General features: G+C 39.9%; 1 protein-coding gene across 1 annotated transcript in view; it reads left to right on the forward strand.

Annotated features, from left to right (window-relative positions):
• The first annotated feature begins 1,504 nt into the window (after window positions 1-1,504).
• oca2 (oculocutaneous albinism II) overlaps window positions 1,505-23,558 on the forward strand; it is a 37,368-nt gene continuing 15,314 nt past the window's right edge. The window contains exons 1-18 of the mRNA XM_068319753.1: window positions 1,505-1,764; window positions 4,590-4,841; window positions 8,671-8,766; window positions 9,216-9,413; window positions 9,602-9,659; window positions 9,914-9,986; window positions 10,296-10,453; window positions 10,531-10,613; window positions 10,813-10,966; window positions 12,604-12,675; window positions 13,439-13,504; window positions 14,307-14,363; window positions 15,608-15,732; window positions 16,410-16,548; window positions 20,881-21,013; window positions 22,492-22,639; window positions 22,857-22,914; window positions 23,053-23,161. Coding sequence (XP_068175854.1) covers window positions 4,600-4,841; window positions 8,671-8,766; window positions 9,216-9,413; window positions 9,602-9,659; window positions 9,914-9,986; window positions 10,296-10,453; window positions 10,531-10,613; window positions 10,813-10,966; window positions 12,604-12,675; window positions 13,439-13,504; window positions 14,307-14,363; window positions 15,608-15,732; window positions 16,410-16,548; window positions 20,881-21,013; window positions 22,492-22,639; window positions 22,857-22,914; window positions 23,053-23,161 — 1,969 coding nt within the window. The 5' untranslated portion in view covers window positions 1,505-1,764; window positions 4,590-4,599. The remainder of the gene's footprint in view (window positions 1,765-4,589; window positions 4,842-8,670; window positions 8,767-9,215; window positions 9,414-9,601; window positions 9,660-9,913; window positions 9,987-10,295; window positions 10,454-10,530; window positions 10,614-10,812; window positions 10,967-12,603; window positions 12,676-13,438; window positions 13,505-14,306; window positions 14,364-15,607; window positions 15,733-16,409; window positions 16,549-20,880; window positions 21,014-22,491; window positions 22,640-22,856; window positions 22,915-23,052; window positions 23,162-23,558) is intronic.

Consider the following 23,558-nt stretch of genomic DNA (forward strand, 5'->3'; position numbering starts at 1 on the left):
TTCTACTACCACCAGCAGCACTACTACTATTACTACTAGTACTAACTAGAACTAGTACTAACTCTACTACTACTATTACTACTACTAGTGCACCTACTACTAATACTACCACTGCACTACTACTACTACTACTACTACTATTACTACTACTATAATTACTACTACTACCACCACCGTAACTACAGAGTAAGACCAATGAATACACTGTTTATTGTAATAGCTCTACATTATTAGGACTTCGACTTTGTGACCACCTTTATTTGCATCAGTTTCCAGTAGTGCAACATTTGAAGTGCTCATTATTTCTTCCTTATTTGGTTGAAATTCAATAAGATGGGAGCCTTAGTAGTGGTTGAAACTATTACCTCTGAAATACATTCACTACATTTTCCCTTAGGGTTCAATCACACCTCAAGATCATGCTGATAATGATTTTTGTGTCTCATGATGGCCAGACTATCAGCAATCAGTACCTTAAACATCACAGCCTCACCAAGGCAGCATTATTTTGTAAAGTATGTATGTACATCACCCAGCGCCGCTGGCACGCTCTCCTCTCTCCTTGGCGTACATGTGATTGCTCTTTTCATGCAGCTGTCTCACACCATCCCACAAGACCAGAATCCCGTCTCCCCCCAGGACATCTTCTGTGTGCAGCTTTCATTGTCTGATGTCACAGGCAACAGTGATTCCAGAGCAGGTGACTCCATCCAACAGGAATCAATGGGATCCACTGTCTTCACTGAGTTCTGAGAATGGAACAGGCGTGTTGTGGAATTCAACTGATTGTCAGCCCTCAGATGCGGGGGGCATTTTTGGAGGATGAATGAATATTGAATTATATATTTGATGCTGATATTGCACACTTCACCAATAGATGACAGTCACTGTGGAAAGGGTTTTAGTGGAAGGAGTTCCTAATCATTTACTTCCTGTCAGTCAGGTACTGTGTATTTTACACATGAATGCCAGAATGTTAAAATCCTAATCCTTTTTTTGGGGGGGGTAAAATTTAAATGTAATGAAGGATTAAAGACACGGTCTTTGACTGAGCCATAGCTGCTAATGGTGCTCCTTCCTATGTCTCATTTGTAAATATTAAACCCCATTGTTGAATTTAACTTGCTTAAAACATTAAACATTGATCAACTGAATATGACTAAGTCTCAGATTGGTAACCCAAACGGCCCCTGCGGAGACAAGCTTTAAAAAAATGTCTGGAAGTCTGACTGAAAGGGAAAGTTTGCAGTGATTCGTTCAGAGTATATTGTGACACTCCCCCAACACACACACACACACACACACACACACACACACACACACACACACACACACACACACACACACACACACACACACACACACACACACACACACACACACACACACACACACACACACACACACACACACACACACACACACACACACACACACACACACACACTCAAACACCACACCTCCTTCTAAACTCCTCCAGACTGGGGAGCTCAGGGTGAAGGAAACACCTCAGTCTCTGGTCAAACCACTGTGATCAAATATAACAGCAAAAAAACAGGAACACACAAACACAACCTGCAGGATTGTCTGCATCAGTTAACATTTACTGCTGGATGTTCACTGTGTATCATCACAAGCTTGATCATCATCATCATCATCATCATCATCATCATCATCATCATCACCACCACTATTGTCGTTATCATCACCTCCAGCCCTGCCTTCCTCTTCATCATTATCATTTGGAAATTTTTGTGTTTGAAGGTAAGTCTCATAAATTCTTTAAATTCCTGAAGTTGCTCTATAAGAAGTTTTTGAATTTTTCTTAAAGTTTGTATTTAAACTTTGCTTCAGAACATTTCTATGTGGTTTTACTCCACTGTCACTCGAGGACTCGGCTTCAGGGAGACTTAAGAACTACGTCCTGAAAGAGAGCCACAGAATCTTTGTACATGTCATTTTCTACTGACGTAGATGGATGTCTGGTTGATTGTTAACGCTCAGTATATTTTGTGGTATTTTCTTGGAAAATGTATATCTAAAAAAAAAAACTTTAGCATATATAGTCCTCCTGTGTCAGTGACTGACCTCTGTGTGTGTTTAGGTTTGTCATGTGGTCACACAGATACGATGTAATTATAATGGCATCATTTTTCTCAATGATGAGGCACGATACATTTATTTGAGAAGAATATTATGTGAAGCAAGAAAGCAATCTAGCATACAAACAAAAAACAACATGAGGTATAAAGTAGTGAGTATGGATTTGAATCAATAATAAGTGATGATTGTTTCGGTTACTAATAAGCTCAACCAATGAGAATTGAAGATTATGTGATCAGTGCCATTTGCGTGTGTGTGTGTGTGTGTGTCTTTCTTTCTCTCTGTACTTATAACATGCGCAGTACAGTAATCCTATCAAGTTCATCAAGTTCATATGGTTTTTCTATTGGTGTGTATGTTTAAAATGACTTCACACCCAGACCCCCTGCTGGCTTTGACAGGCACCATGGATCACTCAGCTGTCTTAATGCATTCTAAACAATAACAATAACAACAACAACAATAATAATAATAATTTAAAAAATAATAATAAAAGTAAATTTTATTTAAAGGCGCCTTTCTTCACACTCAAGGACACCTTACAGAACAACTGGATCTCCTGTACTGTTCCATGTGCTTGTGGAGCAGTTGTTTGGTTCCACCTATATACCAATCTGTGTACACTTCAGTGCATTTAATGGTATTTTCAATACTGCTGAACGGTTTGCATGTTTTATCTGTTTATTGTTTTTTTTTTGTCTGAAGATTTATTAAGCTTGAAGTGCAGCAGGTTGAGAAAACCCTGCGAGATACTCCAGGTGTATATGGGATGATGGTAATTTAATCCTTCTGTGCTGGACAGAGCTGTTCTTCTAAGGTTTATTCACTAGATTAGATTAGTTTAAATTGAATGTTGTCATTTCACAGCACAAGTGTAGAACAACAAAAAAGTTTGACACCTCACCAGAATGCAAATAAATAGTCAAACACATACTGATTTACAAAAATATACACAAACAGACGTTTAAGGGAAATAAAGAATATTACATTGTGATTGGGTAATTTACATGTAATGTATGGAGATATCACCTGACTAAAGAGTACATGATTGTCTCATGAAGTGAATACACACACAGAATGCAATAAAACACTATAAACTGCACTAAGATCAGCCTATTATCAAGGTACATTGCTAATTTACATGGAATAAAGAAAGAAGAGAATGCATTCGTGAGAATGCTCTATGGTAAACTGGTAGAAATTCACCAGAATCTGAGGAGACTGATGGCCTTTCCTTCGTCTCCCCATGAAGAGGAGCTGAAGAGCTTTCTTGACCAGTGTAGATGTGTTTAGGGACCAAGAGAGATATTCAGAGACGTAAACACTGGGGAAGAAGAGGTTGGGGTCACGCCCATCCTCTGTCCCGTTTATGTGGGTGTTGGCAAATGTGCCACAATTGGATGGCACACCATACATGTAGTGGCCCTCCTCATTGTGGTTTCTGATGAGACCCACTGCTATACTGTATGTTCATGATGGGATTGAAGTGGGAGTCTAGGAGCTTGTAGCCATGCAGGATGCCGGTGCTCCAGGTGAGGGTAGAGGAGGTGAGGTTGTCTAACCCCCCAAAAAATAGGGGTTTGTTTGTTAGGAAGTCCAGTCTCCAGTTGCAGACGAAGGGGTTAATGTCATGGCTTCCACAAGATCATGGAGGGGATGGTGGTGTTGAGTGCTACCGGGGGTCTTGTCATGCAGGTCGGTGTGGGCGGGGTGACGCTTACACTCGCCTGAGTTGAGTTGGAGGTTATCAAGGGAGGGAGACATGACCTCAGACCTGCCTCTCCAAGAGCAACAGGGTGGTGGTTGTTGAATGTTTCGACCGACACAATGGAGGTTGTTTTACAGCTCGTAGGATCAACTGCCTGGCCTAATGAGAGATTCAAGACGCCAGGACCCAGGTCAGCTGCTCAGCACAGGCATTGAGCACATGACCGAGGACTTTATCGAGGCCAGCAGCCTCACATGCATCACTCCTCCTCAGTCCTCCTTTTGAAAAGTTTAGTCAGTAACAGCTGGGGTTTTCTTTAGGTGGCAGACTTTCTGAAGGTGCTCTTTCTCACTTGAATAAAGCTGCTATAATCAACATTCACATCTTGGGATCGATCACATGACTACTTCTATGTGACAGGAGTACGCTGAGTAAACCTTACCGCAACTTTTATGCATCTTTCAGTTCATTGTTGGGGTTATCAAATTCGACTTCATTGATTTATTTACTGTCACTGTTGTGACAATAACCTTAAAAAGACCTACAAAATAAACCTTAAAAAGACCTACAAAAACCCAAAGATGAAGATAGGAGCTGAACACAAAGAAGTAATAAATTGACTCATGTTTGTCAAATGGCCCAAATCACACTAACATCTAATTGATAATAGCAAATTTTTGACTATTTTTATGTGCAGCAAATGGTGAAAAATGAGGATCCCAGGTTTAACTGCTAAATCGTACATTTTTTTAATGGAAACTCTTCTTTTCCCCTCCAGCTGTGCCACCATGTATTTGGAGAACAAAAGCAACCTGGAGATTGAGATGTCTCAGACGTCGGCCCAAGGCCATCAGGGCAGGAACAGCCTGAGGTCACCAGAGGATGTCGCAGTGAACCTGGGGGAGCTGCGTTTGCTGCAGGGCATTTCAGAGAGGAGAGAAACCCAGAAGCTGCAGCAGTCTGCAGTTCTACCCTCAGGACAGTGTGTCATCCACGCTGAAAGCTTTGTGCCTGTTCGACAAGACGATGGGTATGACTTCTGAACTCTGCTCTCCCTAGGGGGATTAATGACAACATATATCGTACAACATGCAATAGTTTATTGTCAAATTTCAAGAATTGAATGGATTGAGTCAATAGAAGCAACTGGCATCTCCATAGTCTAATGGATATAATAAATAATAAACTAATGCCCACAAAATATGAAATTTCCGTTGAGATCCAATTCTGGTCTAGGAAGGATGATATTCTACTTAACTTCAGGCCCCGTCCACACGATGCCGATCCCCGTGTCTGCGTGGGTTCTCTCCGGGTTCTCCGGCTTCCTCCCACCTCCAAAAGCGTGCGCTTCAGGTTGATTGGCCAAATTGCCTGTAGGAATGGGTGTGTGTGTGTGTGCATGGTTGTATGTCTTGTGTGGCTCCGCGGTGCACTGGCGTTGTGCTCGGAATGTCCCCCGCCTCACGCCCTATGCCGTCGTGACCCGCTGCGGCGGATAATGACTGACTGATTGACGACGTGCGTGCGTGTGTGTGTGTATTGTAGTCTCTCCAGCGGAATAGGTCTGGGTGTCAGTGAATGTAGCACTGAGAGTTTATCTGTCTTCATGGCTCCTGTAATCAACATTTATATTTTTACTACCTCAACTCACAGGACCAATAGTAGATTAAATGGAGTCGTATTCATCAGTCGCTCCTGAATTTAGTGTTTCTCCTTATCTGCTAATAAATAAATTCAACATATTAACATAAAATGGGAAAACACTGCATGTTAGCAACATGTTTAATATTTGATTCTGCTGACCCAAACTATTGTTTAAGGCACTATTTGAAAGGTTGGTAGGTTTTACTTATTTAATTTCTTTTGTGTTCTGGTTTATTAAGTTTTTAGCCTTCATTGTCTCGCCTCACGTTGCACATGCCATGTTGGGCAAATCCTGAAGGGGATGCATGAACATAGGCGGAAACGAGTTGCCCATAGAGAGCCCAGTGTGTGTGTGTGTGTGTGTGTGTGTGTGTGTGTGTGTGTGTGTATCTCATTCACTCAGGGGGATACCAATCTCAAACTCATGGGTGTGACTGTTGGGATTAAACTGTGGAATTCTTTACTTCATTAACTCATTAAGTAAAAGTTGCATGTGACAGTGTACTACAGCTTATAGCTATGTGTCTCCTGCAAGGGACTATAGTAGAGTGGATTACCTCTTTTATGTTTGACAGGACAATGATGGAGATCAACATTTTAATCTCTAGAGAGGCAGTCAGGTGATTAAATTCTTGAGTTCTTGTAGGTGCAACAAGAATTTTCACCACACATCGAGATCATACACTAAAAACATGACTCAGGTTACATAATAAATATGAAAATGACTAAACATGGTCATAAAGTAAACAAGTGATGGTCTAATGGACACTTAGACTGGAACTATAAAGAGTGAACCTGCAGCAGTTGGAAATGTAATCATGCATGTACAGTGGGTTTGTTCTTTTGGATGCTCTGAGGCTATTTGTCTGTTCAGGCAATGGCTGAACTGAAGGACAGAGAAGAAAAATAAACATGGCATCAGCTGTGAGCTGATGTTATGATGTACAGTGTTTATGATCAAACTATTGATATAAACACACGGAGTTTGACTGCAGGAGATGGCATCATATTCATCTTAGAGGGAAGTTCATCAATCTTCTGCCAATTTGTCCACTTTTTCCACCTTTTTCCACCTTTTCTCCTATGAAAGCGATGTTGAACAATCACCCAACTATGAATCCAAATCTGCCTTCATCCAACTGACCCAGGATCAGATGATACCGAGAGACTTTCTCTAAATGAAGGGGACATGAGATTTTTAATATGCAGTTACTGTTTTGTTGTGTTCTTTTAATTTACCATGGTGCAATATTAGAACTGATACAATAAATAGTTTGAACCCAAATACGAAACCATGCATTGTGGCACACAAACCCACAGAGAAATCTCTTCAGTCTGTTATTTTTCTTAGATCTGCAGAGATTTGTTTTTAGCTTATTGTTTTAGTTTTACTGCCAGCAGCACTTCACTCTCACATCCCACATCATCATTGTGGAGACAAAGGCCCTGATAAACCTACTGCATGCTACAGTCCCTGCAGTGAAGGACAAACACGATGACTTAGAAGTTGGCTGGTGAACATAGTTTCACATTTATTAACAACAGAGACAATACTTTTTCACAGGAATTGATGGAGAGCTGCTATGAGGCGATTGAGTGTTTTTAAATCTACATTGTTTTTTTCTACAGTGTTTTCTTTTTTACATGTGACCAGACACATAACTCTGAATGCATCCTAATTTTGCTATGACCAGTTTTGAGTTTAAATTAGCTTATACTGTATTTGACAGAGGTCTCAACTGGAAAGACCATACTGCCATTGTTGCCCTGTGACCACTGCCCCCTAGTGGTAAAAAAAGAAACGAACTATTAAATAATATCAAATTAATCAAAAATCATTAATATGCAGACTATAAAACAATATATTTAATAACGCTGCATCAGTAGAATGAACAGCCACTCCTTTAAAATATGCTTTATTTCTCGTAGGGCAAAATTAATCATATTAATCTGACTGAGGTGTCCTAAAAGGAACCGTTGTGTAATTCTTCCCATTTTAAGCCTCAGGTTTTGTTCTGCCCAAGGTCCTTAACTCCTCTCTAAAAAGTCATCTTCTAAACTCCAAGCCAAGTCACATCTAGGGGACAGGATCAGAGTCAAAGACGAGGGGAGAAAACATTTGTAGACATGCAGTAAATCTCTTTATAGTTGTATAAGAGTATCTAAGAGGATTAATGTGGCAGACTTCTTTATTGTAATCTGCTGCTTTATCCAACACCCATGCCATAGTCCGAGCCCCCAACTGTTGGGAGTATGGTGGGTAACTCTGCTAGACTCGTACGATAAAAACAACAATAGCACTCCCTATGCCAGCTGGGATAGGCTCCAGCTCCCCGTGACCCGCTAAGGTGGACAAAGCGATAGAAAATGAATGAATGAAAGAAGAAAGACATTATTTCTTAATTACCTCCCTTATACAACACTTGTGATGCGACTGATTACTAACAATCGAAAACAATAATAATATATTAATCAAATCACAGTACTAACAATAATCATAGCTGCTTGATTTGGATGAGCAAAGGACATGTTGAAGTACTCAACCTTTTTCAGAGCAAAGAGCAAAAACTTGTTGCAAGATTAGTGGAGAGGAACCTTTAATTTTCAGTTGATTTCCTTTGAACAGTTTTGGCTCAGTGGGTTGGGATTCCATTACATAACTCTTATCATGACATCTCTACACTTTACAGAGTATTTCCAGGATGACTTCAGATTTGATGAAATAGTGGATTGGTTTAAATGAATAACAGGAAGGCACTGGTTCTGCAAGATTCACATTGAAATATTCCTAACCAGATTTAAAAGACAAGTGTGTGTGTGTGCGTGCGTGCGTGCGTGCGTGCGTGCGTGCGTGCGTGTGTGTGTGTGTACGTGTGTGTGTGTGTGTGTCAGAGAGATTGTTTTGGACCCAGCTGTGATGCTCAGAGGGCAGCAGCCCTCTGCAGCCTCTGGGATCCTGTGCAGCAGCAGGATGATGGGAGACACACTAATGATCTCCTCAGGTGTTGAAGCACCAGCTGCTCGCCCACCTTTCTCTCACCCCCGGCTGTAAAGGGTCTGTAGCTCAGCCTCGAACAGGCACTAGCTGACAGCTGAGAGATTTGATGTCACTGTCAAAGTCCACAAACCGTCTGTTTTCTGTGTTTTTGAAAATCTCAGATTTATATTTTACCATTTTTCTTCTCATTGTATTTCTTTGGATTTTTTTTTTTCAGGCACAATTTCAGCATGTTTAATATCCTCAGAGGTAAAACAAACTCAGCCAATGTTTCAGAGAGGTCACCTCTGCTGAAATTCTCCCCAGATGACAGGTGAGTAATACTTAAGATAATGGAAAATCAAACTATCACACATTAAATAAAAAATAAGAAACACCACCATCATTAAAAGTGACATCATGAAGTAAAATGTGAGCAATGCTAAAATAATAATATTTTATCATAATAAGGTGACTTTAAGTAGTTTATAAATTTTTTGTAGTACAGTGTCACATTTGAGGACAACATAATTTATTCAAGTCATTATTCATTTCACAATTTCTTTATATTATTAATTTAATGCAGCTGGGCTTCATAATCAGCGTGTGTGTCTGATTTTAACTGAAGCAGTTTAAGAATTTAGTGGACTTTTTATATTACTTAAATAACAAATCCTCTTCATTCACAATGACAAACTGTCATCGACATTACAGTTCAATAAAGAATACTAATGTTGTCTAAATTGATGGCTGATGCTGAAGCATGTGCACCCCACCCCCCAGTATTACCTACATGACCATACATGACCCAGGCTTCATTGAGGGCCAAGCAGCCTGGGACAGCGGATCCCTGGATCTGGAGAAGAGGTACCGGCTGGGCAGTGAGGTCACCAGCCTGTCCCTGTCCCGCTCCGGCTCCACGGACAAGAACGACCCCCTGGACAACCTCAGCCTCTACTTCAGACTCACCAACAACATGAAGTGAGGCCCCTCGTGTTGTCACTGATATCATGGGATATATGGTATATCAGCTCGCTTAGTGACCTGAACAAATACACACAATAAAGGTCCATTCATTCAGATGCATTTAGTGTTTATTATGTGATAAAATAGTTCATCGTTTTATCTTCGTTACTGGTACAATAACTCTACAATCTGTGACTTTTCAGATGCTGCTTCAGAGTCTCCAGAGTTGCTGCAATCTTTGCTATTGTCATCCTCTGCAGCGTAAGTGGATGTGTCTTTCTGGAACAGCTGCAGATATATTATAAGACAAAGCAATCTGTGCTTAAAGGTGTCCTGTCACTGCCTCAAACATGTCTTGCAACAGCAGTATAGGGATGCTGCGTGTACAGTATATCCTGTGACATATGATACAACGTAAATGTCAAGAATCTGATTCGGATGTGAAAACTGGTACTTGAGGTGGATTTGTGCTCTGATTGAGGTGAATAACGTTGATGATCATCCTTTGGCTCCAGTTGTTCTTCAGCATGTATCCAGATCGAGACAACCCCTGGAGGATGCTGGCGGTGTCTTCAACAGACAGTTTCTGTATCCTTTGCAGCTGCACTGTGAAATTTTTTGCTGATTTCTGAAACTGCAACTCAAACAGTGGGTTGCATCAAGCATAACGGGTTTTTAGTAAACAGAGAAGTGGGATGTAGATAGAAAAAAAAATATGAACGACTTTGACAAATGTTTAAAATGTGTTTAGTTCATGAGGATCTCCACTATAAATACTACATGAGAGGAATAGGAGAGTTAAGAGGAAAGACATCCTCAGACATACAGTAAATAGTACATTTTCCCTTTGAACTCACATCCAACACATCCACAGTTTTCTCTTGACCGTCCCATCAGCTATGAATCTGACAGATTTCCGAGACAATGCGTTGCTGAAGCTGCAGGTGGGGGGACCCTTCGCCGGAGGAATGATCGACCTCACCAGTCAGGAGTACATCCTGATCCAGGTGGAGCAGACGGAGCAGCCGGGACAACGCAGGAGGAGGGCCCAGCAGGTGAAGACTCATTCTGAAGGCATCGTGTGTGAAATGCAGTGACAGGTGAACTCAGTTGTTCTGTTCTGTGTCAACAGGTGATCCACAACTGGACCATTCCTCTACATGCTGAACGAAGTGACCAGATATTGTTAACAAAAACATTTGAGATGCTTAGCAGGTACTCAGAGCTAGTACTGCATGAGTGTTATCAGGGAGGGTTCATCTAGATAAAAACAAAGGAGCCTTAATTATTTCTGCTTCTGCATTCCAATGCAAAATAATTGATTACTTATGGCAGTGTCTCATTAAAGGATCATAATGTTAGATGAGAAACAACACCACCTACATTGTCCTCTGCTGCCTCCTTTCCCACACAGTGACCCCATCGCCATCACGGTTCAGGCCTTCCTGCAGAATAATGAGGTGGTGCCATTATCCATGACCCACCAGTCGCTCTTCGTCAGCGTGGAGACGCAGGTGGCCATCGCCGGAATCATCCTGGCTGGAGTCTACATTCTCATCATCTTTGAGGTAACTGGCCTGTCATGCTTCAGACTTTTCCCAGTACAATATGTTATATTACTCTACTCTATACTCTATAATACTCTATTAAAGGTTCTGACACCAAATCATATTCCAAAAGTTGTGATCTAGTATTTACTGTTGCACTTCAGTAAACTTGAGGGACTTTATGGAACAGATTATTTGCATACAGACTTGTACCTGAAATGCATCAGAAGAGAGTCTACATTTCCAAAAGTGCAGCTTGATAGCATCTGTCACAGTCTGAATTTTGTCAGCTATTTTTTTAAGGTCCAAACACTCGTCTGGTCGTCGTCTTGATTGATTGTGTTTTAGATCAGCACAAGTCTTTTATGTGTGAATAGATCAGATTAGATTAGATTAGATTAGATTAGATTAGATTAGATTAGATTAGATTAGATTAGATTAGATTAGATTAGATTAGATTAGATTAGATTAGATTAGATTAGATTAGATTAGATTGATGCTACAACTCATGATGAACAAAAATATCAGCTGATTGACCAGATTAGGAGTTGATGTGAATGAAAGTATTGTTTCTTCTATTTCCACTAATAATTACAGTTGTCAATACTGAATTTGAGCCATAATGAAAACAGGATCTATAGAAGTGCACAGGCTTTAATGTGACACTGATTCCATAATGCTAATCAGTAGATTTACCATTATTTAAAATGGAACGTGTCACTGATGGATCATTTGGTTGATACTAGTTGATTTGGTGTAAATTAATCATGTATGAATGATGATGGGAGCTCATTTTCTAGATAGATGTCATTACGTTGATGAGCTGCTAAATAATCTCAATTTACACCTACTGAGATTTAATGATGGATGCAAAAGGTTCCAGTTCCTACCACACACACACACACACACACACACACACACACACACACACACACACACACACACACACACACACACACGCGCACACACGCGCACACACACACACACACGCGCGCACACACACACACACACACACACACACACACACACACACATGCCTAAAACAGAATAACACCACACTTTTTATTTTGTCACTTTTGATGAAGACAAAAGCAGAGGATGAAGATGCTCTTGTTTTTCTTTATTATCTAAGCACATCTGTGATAAAAGAGAAATTTTTGTTAACAGTCATTTTGAGTGACAGGACCCAGTTTTATGTTGACTAGTTCAGTCGAGGTCAGTGTGCATTGAAGATGATGTTCTAATCAAATGCATACGACAGAGTTATCATGCAGCATCATTTACTCAGATTAAATCTGCCAATATAGAAGCCTTAAGTTTGTTCTCACATGCCTCAATCTTTGATAATGGTATGCATCACATCTGACAGTGGTGATAGTGAAGGAGGTCAGGTCTTATAGTATTATGGACATGTTTCTGTCATCCCTGTGATGTTCTGTATTTAAGTCATACATGATAGAACACAAACTTCAAAATGAATTATTGACTCATCGTGTCCTGCTGCAGCAAATCTTATTTGGATATTTTATTGAGATGGGGTATAAATACATGTGTGATAGAAAGATGCCAGATAATAATGATATATATATATCCCAAAAATCTTAATGTGAAATAAGTAAATAAATAATAATAAATCAAAGAATGTCTTGAATTCTCAGATTGTGCACCGAACTTTGGCCTCCATGCTGGGATCTCTGGCAGCCCTGGCTGCCCTGGCTGTCATTGGTGATGTACGTCTCTTTTACACTCTTTTAATGACATAAGAAATGTCATCAGCTTCTGGTGATTTCATCCATTTCTTGTATTAAAAATCTTGAACTACAACTGTTATTATTTTATCTAGGAGGTACCTTGCTAGTAATATGCACAATTTAACTAAAAAGTGTTGCTTAATTTCTTGAATGAGCCGTGGTTCAATTAGTTAAAAACCACTCTCCTTTGCTCCTAATACAACTATCTATTGATCTTCTGTAAGGATTCAAAGTGACCATATAAATAAAACAAATTGAAAGAATTTCATTTAACATGAAATGATTTTGGATCAGTCAGATAATCTTCCCCTCAAGCTTCTAGATTCGAGCAATTATGTTTCTCTCAAGGTTTAATGAAAGAAATTGGATCGTTTGTGTGAAACAGCTGCATCACGACTGCAGGAGTTATTATAGTGTAGGTCTCATTACGGTATGCTGGAAACTAACACACAGAAATGTATAATTAATAATATTAATTAGGATTCCCACCTGAAGGCACTGATCCCGTGAGGTGCACTGGGAGAATCATTAGTGTTATTTCTGAGGCTTTCCCACTGCAGCTCAAATACACGTGTTAAACACACCCGGAGGATGAGTGCAGTCCTGTTCTGAAATTAACTGTCTCTGATCTCAACTGGGGATTTGTGTATTTCAGACTAATTTAATCTGAGTCTTTTCTTCCTGCCTTTTCCTCCTAAATCTTTGCTAATGAATGTAATTATTCTCTCTGTGTGGTCCACAGCGGCCCAGTCTGGTTACCGTGGTGGAATGGATCGACTACGAGACGCTGGCTCTTCTCTTTGGCATGGTTAGACTCTGGAGTGATTATTTACACATAATTGATAATAAACCACAATCATTTTAGACTGAAAGCTTTAACACACAAAAAAACAAAAGACAACAGAAGAAAAAAACTGGATACTTTGGTAGTACAATCATCAGATGTAGCATAGACTTAAAGCTTCATTTCGGGATCAAAACTGTTTTATATTTTTTCAAGAAACTTCATGTAAATATCTCCCATGTACTGGGGATCAAATTCAACAGTTCGCCTGAAACGCTGAAATCCACCTGAATTATTAATGAATTAAATATTTCTTCTCACACTCTTTTTAACTTTCATGTCAGTGCTCCTATATGACAAATAATCAACAGTCATGATTCAGAAAGTCTTTCAGATCTGTGATCTCAGCTCATACTGATGCATGATCACAGATGGTTGCTTCCTTTGGACAAATTCCATTATCAACAGCTGCCTCTGAAAATTTCATCACATTATGAGAAACACAACAGATGAACTTTGTGGAAAGATTCCAATCCTAAGGGCAAAACATTTCAGATACCTGGTATTTACTGGAAATAAAATACACTTTTAAACAAGCAATCATTGGCACATATGAACAATAAACCTACTTTTGATGTGTTTTTGGACGATGTTGTTGTCTTACTGTAAAGAGTGGATTAATATCCTGAAGTGGAGCTTAGTGGGATATCTGTCTCACCAACCATCTCTTGTGACAGTGTTGTTGTTGCCTATAGCAACCACTTATTTGATGACATATAATCTTGTAATAACATAGAAAATTGTTGCTTCTATGTTTTTCTTCCAGATGGTGCTTGTGGCTATTTTTTCAGAGACTGGCTTCTTTGATTATTGTGCAGTGAAGGTGAGTGACGACAACAACGGAGCCAAGTTCTCAAAGGAAATGACAAGTCAATGACATCGTTGGACATTTAGAGTATAGCTGTCATTTCAGTAACTGTAGCTTGTACGTTTCAGCGATACACTATTTGGTGGTTGAGTGGGTCTACGAAAACTGCTAAAGTTGTCTCAAAGGTGACAGGCTTTGAGCTATTTTTGAAATCAGCGCTGAAACGTGACGAGCCTGTAGTTTTATGTTGTCCTATTTGAACTCTGATGTTGATCTTCACAACATACAGTAAGTTGACCTAAGTAAGTTGTCTGTCTTCACATCCTGACCCAACGGTTCAGCTTGAACCTGCTGACAGGATGCATCATAAAACTAGGCCACTTACGTCAACTGACAGGAGCTTCTTTGAGTAGACGAACTTTTTACTTTTCAAGGAAGCTTGGTTTTTGTTAGTTTGCTTTTGCTTTTCATTTTGATTATATATTTTGTTGTGGTTCTGGTCAAATCTGGATCTGTCAAAAAAATCTTTATTTCAGCAGGTTGAGGGCAAATCTATTTCACAATGACACCACATTATCAACATAGGATCTAGCACAAATCAGGGTTCACACACACACACACACACACACACACACACACACACACACACACACACACACACACACACACACACACACACACACACACACACACACACACACTGAGGTTGAAGAAGATAAGACCCTCATCCTCTGTACAGGATTCCTCCCATCTTTTAAAGAACTCCAGCTGCTCCATTTACTGCTGAATATTCTGCATAGATGTTGAAGGAGGGCGTCTGTCCTTCAGGTACAGCAACAGTCAGACCTAGAGAACAGAGGGATCATGCAGGCTCATGAATTTTAATTGTGGGTTGGACAAGGGCAGGCCCTCCAAATTAAAATATGTTTCCTGAGAACAGCTTTGACACGGCATTATTCTATTAAAAAAAAGGTGGGACTGTTAAGCTACGACCTAGAACAGCATTGGATCGGGGTTTTGGAGTTCTGTCGTACCACATTATATATCAGGATACATTAACTTGTTTTGTCACTGCTAATAATGGAAGTAAGCAACCTGAAACATATCTCAGAAGTTTTGTGAGTCGTCTGTACTGATGACAGATGCACACTCCACAGACTGTTTGTCCTTCTTGCAAGTGTACTTCAGGTAAAACAAGATATCAGCTTTATTTTAGTACTTTCTTTATCAGTAACTTATCGAAAGATTTCTTCCTGCAGGCTTACCAGTTATCCAGAGGAAGAGTGTGGCCAATGATCATCATCCTCTGTCTCATCGCTGCCATTCTCTCTGCTTTTCTGGACAATGTGACCACCATGATGCTTTTCACCCCAGTCACCATAAGGTATCTTAAATGTCCGTCTTGCTGTTGTTTGCTATCGGCCCTCATTGAAGCAGGATTTTTTTATTTAAAAGGAATTGTATTAGATGTTATGTATGTATTTGTATATCAGATTTGATAAGCTCAATGAAAAGAATCTGTCTTTTCAGTTCTTGTGCTGTTGTCGTATTCTCTCTCTCTTTTTTGGTCAAATTTAGTAAATTTTGATAATAAACCAAAGCCACGGTTTGGTTTATCATCAAGAATATTTGCTCACCAAATATTCTTGAAAATAAACCCCCCCCCATACGCTTTTTTAAAAAAAGAACCGAGACACACAAGTTCAATTAACTTTAGAAACCTGGCTGTATGTGTGCCACCCCCTCCTCCGCTCCTTCACTGGATCTCTGTTTCATGCCCTTGAATCAAGTTGTTACAATAAACTATTATTAAGTCCTAAAATTGTTTTTAGAAGGTCAGAGTATAGATGAAATTCGACTCAGTGTAAATTAGACACTGAGAAAATACGACACAAATCTGGGAAAAATGGTGCAGTAATTTGTTTTCCAGTCAAGTGAGTGGATATCCTCTGCAGACACAATGTTTAAGGACTAATACGGTTTATCCTTTTTTTTATGCATGCACTTATTTCCCCCCAATCTAATCGGGGCTAAAGGGCTTTTCTCTCTCTGATTTTGCAGGTTGTGTGAGGTGCTTAACCTAGACCCCAGACATGTCCTGATTGCAGAAGTAATCTTTACCAACATTGGAGGGGCTGCCACAGCTGTCGGAGATCCTCCCAATGTGATTATAGTGTCGAATCAGAACCTGCGCAAAGAAGTAGGCACTTTCACCTCTCTGTCTAAACACACACTAATATATTGTGCCAATGTAATCTGACACAAACCACACACCTAGCAAACAGCACTGTCCTCATGAGGTGAGAGGGACCCCTTAAGTAGCAGGAATACATGCTTACTGAGGAAACTGGTAAACTTCTGTTATTCCGTAAAATGCCTTTATAAATACTGTAGGTACGTACAAAACTATCTGATCACCTCTGTTAACCAGTGTTTTTGTCTCAACACCAAACGAAACCCTGACATTTTAATAGGTTCTGGTGCAGCCAGTCCAATTAGAGACAAGTAATAATAATAATAATAGCAATAATAATAATAACAAAAACAACAACAACAACAACAACAACAATAATAATAATAATAATAATAATACAATATATTTAAAGGCACCTTTCTTGACACTCAAGGACACTGTACAGAATTACTGTATACAAAGTCCAGTTAAGAATCAACAATAAAAATATATAAAATCAATAAATAGAGCAACAGGTTTCAGCTGCAATAAGTATGCAGTCCTGTAACTTTAGCTACTTTTAGCTCAGTTAACAGGTGACAATGAGGATGGGCATGTTGTCATGTTTGATGGTCATGTTGTCATTTTACACAAGACAAACGCATAAATGATAGACATTCTGTTGCCGTGAGGGACTACTGTTGTCAAAATTGATGAGGTGCAACTTTAAAATCTTTCCATCCACATGCTGCGCTTTGTTAAATTGCCTCATAAACCATCACCAACATGGCAGCCTCCATATTTTGCATTTGACTTCTCTCAACCACGTAAGTGGAGGAGTAATTATTATTATTATTATTATTATTAAGTGGAGGAGTAATTATTATTATTATTACTGTACATAAATTATTATTGTACATAAATGGAGATGATAAATCATCATTCACTTTGATCAAATCTACAAAAGTAAAAAACATGTTGCAAATAATTTTTTTAATTTAATCACCACCTTTTCATGGATTTTTAATTTTGTTGGTCTCTAACAATCTCATCAAAATGAGAGTCTCCTATCTGACTTTCCTTCTTTCATTTACCTTCAGGTTTCTCTCATTATCTCTGACACTCATGACCTAAGAGTTGTGGGTACGTCCTGACTCGTTTTAATCAACTGTGTTTGCTGCTTTCTACACGTGTTATCTTTGTTTAGCACAATCCCTCCGTGTATTTATATACTGATGTTCAGGTGATGAATGGACAAGGGATTGCAGTGGAACCAATTTATGTTGTTGCTGTCACTGTCATAAATCATTGGAATTAAAAGTGCCAAAACACCGGAGGAAGAAACTGTGACACCTGCCCAGCGTCACCTACCATCACATCAGAAGTCTTTCCATCGTCAGACATTGATGTGATTTGAGTTGTACATATTTGTTAGTATAATTATTACTGTATCAAACCCAGTTATTAGCGGTACCACAGCTGTTCTGAGACAGGTGTAATTATTGGTGAAGCCTGTGGAGTCAGAACTGCTGTACCTGCTGCCTTCCACTCCTACAGCAAATTCATCCACGACTCCACACCTTCTCATGCTAGAATGAATCTGGTCGTCTGCAGCGACAGGTCAGGGCCTGTTGGAGATCTTTCTTTGTAATAAGTGTCTGATCAGACGTCAATGTGGATGCAGTAATGTGACATTAGGTACCTGAAAATCCGGCAGATGACGTATTTGAGACATTTGTGACATCTGTCTTTGCACCACCTCGCTGAGGGTAATATATCAGTGATTCTCATGTTATTTAAGACTTATTGTTTTTCATTTCTTCAGTTTTGTTGTCATAGTGATTGAAAAAAAGGATTTTCTTAACCTCCTTTGCTTCTGAAATTCTCCAACCCCCCTGTAGGATCCTGTGAAAACCCAGTATGTACGATCAACTCACATGAGTGCTACATAACTGTATTTGTCCAACTCATTTCAATGAAAACAACTTCATTAAATACTCTTCAAACTCTCTCTTTATCTTCTCAGAGAGATAAAATGTTGGATCACTGGAATACATGACATTTGCACCCTGCTCAGTGTGGCATCTGCATGCTATGCGTGACATTTTAGACGTTGCAGGTGCAGCAGTATGTACCCCCCCACAGCCTGCTATCCGGTTTGTCTTGGCTGCATTTCCAAGCTGACAGAACCGCTGGGTCACAGCAGCAGCACCACCAGCAGCAGCGTGCTCATTCAGTCATGTCTGGCTGCTGATAAGGACTTTTTATGTGTGTGTGTGCATGCAAGGTTTGCTTTCCTGTTTGTTTGCATGTTTGCCTCGAGAGGATTTTCAGGAGAAATCCAGAGATAGAAAGAATGGCACAGCTGTGAAATGTGTGTTTAGGTGATTTTGTCCCTCATCACAGTGTCCTTGTATTTGATTTGTTGCAGAACAAGTTAGCATGGTGCATATAAAAATCTTAACCCCCTTTAGGTGTGCTTCTTTTTTTTTTTGAGGGACATCGTCCTGCCAAATGGGTCTCTTCCAACCGTTCTGAGGAGTTGTTAAGACTGGCTCTGAAATGGACACGTCTCATAGCTGAGTGCTGCAAACAGAGACACAGTACAGACACAAACTCACAGACAGAATTCTCTAGTTTGTGCACTATTATGTCTTTCTACTTGAAATTTGGATGCAGGATGTGGGAATTTGTTACAGTGGTTATTGATTGATTTTTAGTTTGATTTCTTTCATTCACTCCAGGTTAGCAGGAGTAGCTAACGTTAACCCATGAGGCCTGAGAGCATGAATACAGGAGAGGTCTGGGATTTTCTGTATGAGATAGGTGACAAGGTGTCACTATGATGAAATTAAACTGCAAGGCAGGAAACTAACCTTTGCATTTAATCTACCTCTCAATTGATGTGACCAAAATTACTTCTGCATACCCATTACACTGTTTTTTTTAATGTAAACAAACATGATTGGATAACTTTCAGACCATAAACGAGAATTTTATTATTTTTTTGCCATATGTTGTTATCCTACTGAATGTTTCATCAAGTCAGCCCTATTTTACTCCTCCTTCTTTGGCTTTTGTTATAACCAGAAGTAGCACAAATCCAATAATAGTAGGTCACTATTTATTGCTATTCTTTATCCTTGTGTAGCTATAAGAATAAAGACAGTATAAATAACTCAGCCCTAACTCTCCATCCTGAAGCCTGTACCCTGAGTATTTATCTTTCAAGAAATAGATTAACACATAGATGATGTTGATTGATTTTTAAATAGAAGGACATACTTCAATTTATTCATTTATTTACTTATTTATTTATAATCTAGTGTTTGGAAAGGACTGTTTTGGGAGAAATATAAAGATCATCATAGCTTGGTGGACATAAAGAACCTTGATGATGCCTCTGTCTCCACAACATACAGCTTCTTTGTGTTTTTATGTCACACCTTCAAATCTAAGCATTCATTCATTCATTTTCTGCCGCTTCATCCACCGTAGCGGGTCACGGGGAGCTGGAGCCTATACCAGCTGGCACAGGGTGTGAGGCGGGGGACACTCCGGGCACGACGCCAGTGCACCGCAGAGCCACACACAAAGACAAACAATCATGCACACACACACACACACACACACACACACACACACACACACACACACACACACACACACACACACACACACACACACACACACACACACACACACACACACACACACACACACACTCACTCCTACGGGCAATTTGGGACCAGCCAATCAACCTGAAGCGCATGCTTTGGGAGGTGGGAGGAAGCCGGAGAACCCGGAGAGAACCCACGCAGACCCAGGGAGAGCATGCGAACTCCACACAGAGTGGGACTCGAACCCTAACCCGCCATGTTGTGAGGCAACAGTGCTACCCACTGTGCCACCATGCCGCCCCCAAATCTAAGCATTTATTGCTTAAAATGCCACTAAATATATACCTCTATTTATTTCTCCTGATGTACCTATAAACATTTAAATACTAGTATTGCTTCTGCATAATGTTGTTCTCTGCCTCAATAGACAGTAAAGCTGAGTCTTAACCTCATACTTTCTCAGAACACCATATTCCGGGTTCGAGTCCCGCTCTTGAAGGGGTAGGATTAAATAAGCTTATGCTTCATCCTACTCCTTTTTGGGAATTTTTTTGTGTGTTATTAGTATTATTGTTGTCTTGATTATTCTTTTTCTGCGCACATGTTCGAAATAAAAAGCATTCATTCATTCATTCATTCATCACGTTTGTATACAGAGCAACACAGTTCCTCATCACAACAGACCCCAGCGTGATTATCTGTTGTGTTACCTGACACATCATTACTTTTTGTCATACAGGGGATTGATTTTGCCAGTTTCACCGGCTACATGTTTCTTGGAATATGCCTTGTCCTCTTCACCTCCTTTCCTTTCCTACGGATGCTGTACTGGAACAAAAAACTCTACAACAAAGAGTCCATTGAAATAGTTGGTGAGTTGAGATTTTATTTTACATGTGTGTTTCTTTGAAGAAATACTTTTCATGCAGGAGAGTTTGAAGTGTTTAATTATGAAACACAATCAAAAGAAATTAATTCATCCTCTATGCATCGGAGCAGACAATTATGACTAATGCCCCAGAGGATGGTTAAAATATTGCAGAAATTTATTGAAAATTAGTATTACACAATTCAGAACATGAATAATACAAAAATGATTGGTTGTTCTTAAAAATTTTGAAGATCACAGGTGTTCACTCCAATAATTTTGTCACTGGGCTCAAACATAGCACACACAGTGCAGACAGATAAATAAATTTTAGGAAAAGAATGTTTTCAATAATGCAGGTGAATTGTTCCCTTTTTTCCAACTTAAAACTAGACTTAAAGTTGCATTTCCGGTGTAAAGTCAGACATTTGCTTCGGTAAATGTGGTTACGAACTACTTTAATTGGGGACTCATATTGATGGCTGAGTTCAGCACTTTCCTCTGTGGTGAAAAACGTTCACCTTTTGTCTCTGTCTGCTCCCTCAGGAGTCTGATGACTCACCAGTGAGGAAAAACTCTTTATATTCTGGTTATGCTTCGACAACTTGGCATTAAAAGTGGCTTCACTCATGCTGAGAGAAGAACAGGATTCCCATCTAGGCTCCAATCTCTTTCCACATTGTGCTGTTGTATAAAGCCTATAGCTAATCCCTCCACGCAGAAGAGACACTTATTTAGCCATCCTTCAGGACCTGAATGTGTCTGGAGGAGAGTTCGTAGAACAGGAACAGGACCAGGACCCACAGGGAGTATTTACTTTGGACAGTAACTGTGTCCTCCATCATATTGGCTGCAGATATTTGCATATGAGAGCCCAGGGATACAGATAATGATCAGCACTGATAGAAGAGGGAAGCACCATTCTCCCGGTGAAGCAGTGCTGAAGACTCCCTCAAAGGATCCGTGTTTTCACAATGAGTCCTATGCAGATTGAAGGAAGCCCCTACATACAGGCCCTGTTAATCTCACCCTGTGGAGTTTAAATTTCTCCCACCCAACCACCCTTCCTATAGCAATGCAGCTAAAACAGCTCTAGAACCCCTGCTATGAGTAGCAATTGTAAAGATGTACTTATGGAAATGTAATTTTTGCCATGTGTCAGATTCTATTACGGTCACCTAGCAACCTTCCCGAAAAGGGATGTCACCCGCTGATGTCTACACAGGCAGCCAGCTCCCTCAGGCTGGATCTGTGCTTCATCATCAGCTGTTCCTGAGCAGGTCGATGTGTCCATAGGCTGCCTGCATTCATCCCTCTATGGGGGTCGCAGTATGTTTACTGGAAACATCTTTCTGGCCTCTCAGTCAGCTGTAGGAGCTGTTCCCAGTCAATAGATTATAATGGATTCATTTTCAGTCCATTTGTGGATTGTGCACTCTATAGGCATCCGTATGACCTGTCCCGTTTCTCCTGCTCCTGTAGAACTCAAACACGAGATCCTGGTCTGGAGGCAGACGGCTCAGCGCATCAACCCGGCCAGCCGAGAGGAGACAGCTGTTAAATGCCTCCTGATGCAGAAGGTCCTCAACCTGGAAAGCCTGCTCCGCAAGATGATGAAGACTTTCCAAAGGTTAAAAGAACACCCCAACTAAATTTCACATGAACACATTTTAAGTAGTCTTGCACATTATGGAGACATTATATGAATGAAACAAATATCTGAGCCATCATGCAACAACTTAGGTGTAGATTATAGACACAACCGTCTATGATATGACAAATATTTTGAAATTAAGTGTGTATCAGCACTAAGAAAAAGAAGGTTAAAATGCTTCCGTGTCTGACAGACAAATCTCTCAGGAGGATAAGAACTGGGAGCAAAACATTCAAGAGCTGCAGAAGAAGGTAGGTTCTCATACGGCCTGAAACATGTTCCCTGTCTGTTGTGACTGTTGTGACTCGATGCCAGCTGAATGACAAGTATTTGGAACCTAGCCTAACACAAACATGGATGATAAAAGAATACAATTCTATCCTACACAGCACAGAATAACAGACAAGGTTCTGTTGGTGAAGTGTGTGTCCGTCCTTGGCGTGGTGATCTTCATGTTCTTTGTCAATTCCTTCGTCCCCAGCATTCATCTTGATTTGGGTAAGCACAGCACCATCTCATTATTATTATTATGGCACTGTTTTTATAAACTCCACTAGGGATTAACAGTGCTGTCATGTAATTATTCAACACAGTGGGTTCTGTCACAGATAATGGCCTGATGTGCAAATGCAAGCAACAAATTACATGGATACTGAACTGCTTTTAGACCCGACTGCAACAGACATATTTAACTGCTGCATTTCCAAACGTATGTTAATGGATTATGTTCCTCTCAAGCCGTAAATTGTATTTTGATGAAATAATTTAGTTTGAAATCACAGAGTTGTGTTTCAAAGAATTTCTTGGCAAATATAGGTAGCAATAACCTTGATTTACAGAGAAGCTGCAAAGTGTACATATTTTAAGATGGAAAATAAATAACATATATGCACAT

This window comes from Antennarius striatus, chromosome 7 (genome assembly GCF_040054535.1).
Source record: "Antennarius striatus isolate MH-2024 chromosome 7, ASM4005453v1, whole genome shotgun sequence".
NCBI classification, from domain to species: domain Eukaryota; kingdom Metazoa; phylum Chordata; class Actinopteri; order Lophiiformes; family Antennariidae; genus Antennarius; species Antennarius striatus.